The 5,000-nt window shown below is 35.0% G+C and overlaps 1 protein-coding gene and 1 long non-coding RNA gene across 2 annotated transcripts in view; one reads left to right on the plus strand and one right to left on the minus strand.

Annotated features, from left to right (window-relative positions):
• Window positions 1–5,000, minus strand: part of LOC122251491 (regucalcin) — a 19,167-nt gene that overhangs the window by 13,486 nt on the left and 681 nt on the right. Inside the window, exons 2-4 of the mRNA XM_086531121.1 lie at window positions 2,858–3,037; window positions 1,549–1,761; window positions 297–400 (exon numbers count right to left, since the gene is read on the minus strand). Of these exons, the coding sequence (XP_086387247.1) occupies window positions 297–400; window positions 1,549–1,761; window positions 2,858–3,020 (480 nt within the window). The 5' untranslated portion in view covers window positions 3,021–3,037. The remainder of the gene's footprint in view (window positions 1–296; window positions 401–1,548; window positions 1,762–2,857; window positions 3,038–5,000) is intronic.
• On the plus strand, window positions 3,045–4,265 carry LOC147467595 (uncharacterized). The gene is made up of 2 exons (XR_015190484.1): window positions 3,045–3,408; window positions 3,495–4,265. It is a non-coding gene; the product is annotated as an uncharacterized LOC147467595 (long non-coding RNA).

Here is a 5,000-nt window from a genome sequence, read left to right on the forward strand (position 1 = left end):
TGTGTGGGTGTGGGTGTGTGGGTGTTTGCGTGCGTGTATGCGTATATGTGTGTGTGTGTTTGCGTGCGCGTATTCGTATGTGCGCGAACAGCCAGTTCGTAGTGGGAGTGGTGTTGTGGGTGTTAAGCGTATATGTGTGGGTGTGTGTGTGTTTGCGTGCGTGTATGCGTATGTGCGCGTGTGTGTGTGTTTGCGTGCGCGTATTCGTATATGTGTGTGTGTGTCCGTGCATGCGTTTACATATCTTTGTACAGGATTGTGTATATGTGTACATATACATAAATATATCTTCTCACCCTATCCACACACTTCTTAAACGTGAGATCGTGGTCAAGCCGGTACAACGCCCCAGCGAACATCTGCGTTATCTCTCCGGCTTCGTCCTGTGGTCCCATCGTGCCTGGAAAAGCGAAGGGGTTGGCAGTGGTATTCGTGGGGTTTTGATGATGGTAATGAAATGATAATGATAATGATAACAATAATGATAATGATAACAATAATGATAATGATAACAATAATGATAATGATAACAATAATGATAATGATAACAATAATGATAACAAGAATGATAATGATAATAATTATAATAATGACAACTACAACAATGGTGTTAATGATAATGATAATAATGATAGTGATGATAAAGACAATAATAACTAATTACAAAAAAAAATTCATTAATAATAATAATAATGATAGTATTGACAATAATAACAATAAGGATAATAATAAGAAAGATGATAATGATGATAATATTGGTAATAGTAAAGATAATAATGATAATAATAATAACGATAGTAACAAAAATGATAAAAACAGCAATAACAATAATGATAATAATGATAGTTATAACAATGATGACTATAACGATAATGATAATGATGAGGATAACAGTTATGATAATAAACAATAATGATAATCGAAATGATGATAATAATGATAATAACAATGATAACAGGATTATAGAAAGGAATGAAAAAAATCAGAATATAGGAAAATCAAGAGAAAAATAAAGAATAAGAAAATAAAGAAAAAAATCAAGGAAAATTATAAAGAATATGAACAATAAAGACAAATAGAAATTATGAGACGAAAGAGAGAAAGAAAAGAAAGAGAAAAAGAAATATATAAAATTAGAAGAGAAAATTGAAAGAAAATGAAAGAAAAAGGGGGGGAAATTGATAAAAGAGAAAAGAAGAAAAAATAAAAGAAGACGAAAAAGGAAAAGGGAAAATTTGGGATAAAAAAGGCTTTTTTAATGGAAAAAAGGGAAAATGGAATAATAAAGAAGATAAGAAAAAGAACAAAATGATATATAAAATTAGTAAAGAGGGAAGGAAAGAAAGAAAGAAAGAAAAAAAACATTAAAAAATACATATAGAAAAAACAAGGAACAGATTGTGATCACTTAAAGGATAATTTGAAAAAAATAATAACTACTAAAATAAAAAATTAAAAATAGAAAAAATAATCATAATAAAATTTAAAAAGATAATGAAAATGCAAACAAAAACAATCCCCCAATGAAAACAAACACGAACTGCTCACCAACCCACAACCTGCCGCTGGGGTCGCACTTGGCATCGTTAAAGTGGCTATCCTTCGTATCCCGAAGGACTCTCGGCCGGACAGTGTGTTCATCGGGGTCCTCAGTCCGCCAGCGCACCACACAGATCCTGTTGCCGACGGAGATAAGGTAGAGATCCTGCGATCCTTCGATGGGGATCACCATGGTTACGGTCTTCGCTTCGCCGCCGTCGTCTGTTTAGGGGGGAAGGATGGAGGGGGAGAAGGAGAGGGGGGTTGAGTGTGTGTGAAGGAGGTTAGGGGGGGGGGGTGTTGTATGGGGGGATGGATGGGGGGGAGATGTTGGGGGATGGATGTGGGTTGGATGGGTGGGGGGAGGTGGATGGGTGGGTGGGTGGGTGATTGAATTAGGTAGGTGAGTATGGGGGGTGTTGAGTGAGTGGGTAAAGTAGGTGAGTGGATGGGGGAGAGGGGGAGGTAGGTGAATGAGCAGATATGTGGGTGAAAGTGGATGAGTCCATTAAGGAGTTAGGGTTGGATGAGTAAGTGAGTGAGGCAGATGAGTAACTGAGTGAGTGAATAGGGTGAGTATGGGGATCTGGTGATTATGTGAGTCTTATGAGTGAGTAAGTGGGGGTGGGGGAGACCAGGGGGAGATAGATGAGTGTTGTGAGTGGATGAGGTGATGAGTATTCAAGTGAGTCGACTAGCTGAGTATGGTGAATGTGTAAGTCTTGTGAGTGAACAAGTGATTTTGAGAGAGGATCATTCTTGTTTGTAAGTATTGTTAGCAGGTGAATATTGTGAGTATTGTGAGTGGATGAATCAATAAGGAAGGAAGTAGTATGAGTGTGTGAGTGTTATAAGACGATAGGTAGATCAGGATATGAATGTAGGAAAATAAAGTAGATAAATTTGATGTATAAGGATATGTGACTCTATGAGTATATTTGTGCAAAAGTAGTTGAGTAAAATAACATATGAATATAGAGTATAGAGTGTATTGGTATAAGTACATGAATATGACTATACAAGTAATAAAGTATAAAATATATATGAAATAGAATACAGCTACTGTAGGAAAGAAAAATAATATATCAAGATCATTATCATAATCATAATATTGATAATAACAACAAAAACGATAATAATAACAACGCATCATCAACAATCAATACCAACAACAATAACAAACCACAAACAACCAAACAACCAAAAAAAAACATTCATAACACAAACACACACACAAAACAGCCAAACAACCTACTCAACCGCAACCAAACAGACGAACCACCAACCACAAAACAACCATCAGAAGGAAACCACTCACCGATATGAAGAACCTGAAGTCTCCCGCTCCTGACGAAGTGCCTCCTGATGGCCTTGCCGAAGACGTCGACCACAAGGAGCGCCTCCAGGTCGGGTTGCCAGTGAGGGCCCTCTCCCAGGTACAGGCACGGGAGGTGCAGCTGTTCCACGAGAGCTCCGGCCATGGCGGGGGTTTTGTGCGCTGGGGTGGTTGGAAGGGTGGGTTTAGGTTTTGTGGACTGGGATGGGTGAGGTTCTGGGATGGGTTTAGGTTCTTTGGACTGGGATGGGTAAGGACTGGGTTTGGGTTTTGTGGACTGGGATGGGTGAGTACTGGGTTTGGGTTTTGTGGACTGGGATGGGTGAGTACTGGGTTTAGGTTCTTTGGACTGGGATGGGTGAGTACTGGGTTTAGGTTCTTTGGACTGGGATGGGTGACTACTGGGTGGTTGACTTTTGGGTTTAGTTCTTTGGAGTGGGATGGGTGAGTACTGGGTTTAGGTTCTTTGGACTGGGATGGGTGAGTACTGGGTTTAGGTTCTTTGGACTGGGATGGGTGAGTACTGGGTTTAGGTTCTTTGGACTGGGATGGGTGACTACTGGGTGGTTGACTTTTGGGTTTAGTTCTTTGGAGTGGGATGGGTGAGTATTGGGTTTAGGTTCTTTGGACTGGGATGGGTGAGTACTGGGTTTAGGTTTTTGGACTGGGATGGGTTTAGGTTTTTGGACTGGAATGGGTGAACACTGGGTTTAGTTTTTTGTTGTTGTTTTTTTTTGGACTGGGATGGTTTTAGGTATATTTGTTGTGTACTAGGATAATTGAGTTTTGAATTTAGGTTTTGTGGACTGGGATGTGATTGAGTTTTGGGTTTGTTTTCCTGGGTTTATTTGGTGTGTATTGGGAAGGTTGAATTTCGGTTTTCTTTTGTGTGCATTGGGATGATTGAAATTTGTTTTCATATTTTGTGCTCTGAGAAGGTTGATTTTTTATGTGTATGTATTTATTATCACCATTATCTGATAAAAATAAAGATAATGATAATAATAACAGTAATGATGATGATGATGATAATAATGATAATGAAAACGATGATAATGAGGATGACAGTATAATGAGTTTGATTGAAATGATAAAGATAATGAGGATAATAACAATGGGAATGATGATGATAAGGGTAATGATTATATTAATCATGATACTAATAGCAACAATAATAATGAAAATGATAATGAGAATAAGAACAGTTTTAGTGTTGATAGTAATGATGGTGATAATGATAATGATAATAATGATCACAATCATCACCATAACCATAACGATAAGGATGATGATAATGATATTAGTAAGAATAATAATAGTGATGATAATAATAATAATAAAAATAATGATAATAAGGACGCTAAAGATAATGATAATATAATGATAATGAAAATAATAATTATTATGATGATGATAATGATAAAATGACGCTAATGATTTTAATGAGAAAAAGTGTAACTTTGATAATAAAGATACTAATGATAACAATGATAACAATAGTGATTATGATGAAAATGATAATGGAAGGATAAAATAATGATGATAATAATAATTAGCATAATGATATTAATAATACTGATAGTAATAACAATTATTTGGATAAGCTGATAAAAAAAAATAACAATGCTAATGATAATCATAAAAACAACAATAATAATGAACATGATGATGATAGTAGTATTGACAGTAATGATAATAATAATGGTAATAACAATGTAATAATGATAGGGATGATAAAAACACGAAAAATAACAGTAGTGGTAACAATATTAATAGATAATGATAATAACAATAATAGTGATAATTATAATCTTAAAAATATCAACAGCAATAACAACAATGATAATTATGATAGTAATTGTTATCACTTTCATATGATAATAATAATAATGATGGTAAGGATGAAAATAATGATAGTAATAATCATGGTAATAGTAATATTGATAATAAAAACCATGATAATGATACTAATATAAATAACAGTTTATAACAATAATAATGGCAATAGCGATATTGATAAAAATGCTAATAATGATAGTAATGCTAATAAGTAATGATAACAATAATAGCAACAACAATAACGATGATTCTAATAACAACGTAATATAATTTATAATGATAATCA

The sequence above is a fragment of the Penaeus japonicus genome, unplaced genomic scaffold (assembly GCF_977035675.1).
Source record: "Penaeus japonicus unplaced genomic scaffold, GWHDUDI00000001_assembly GWHDUDI00000035, whole genome shotgun sequence".
NCBI lineage: Eukaryota > Metazoa > Arthropoda > Malacostraca > Decapoda > Penaeidae > Penaeus > Penaeus japonicus.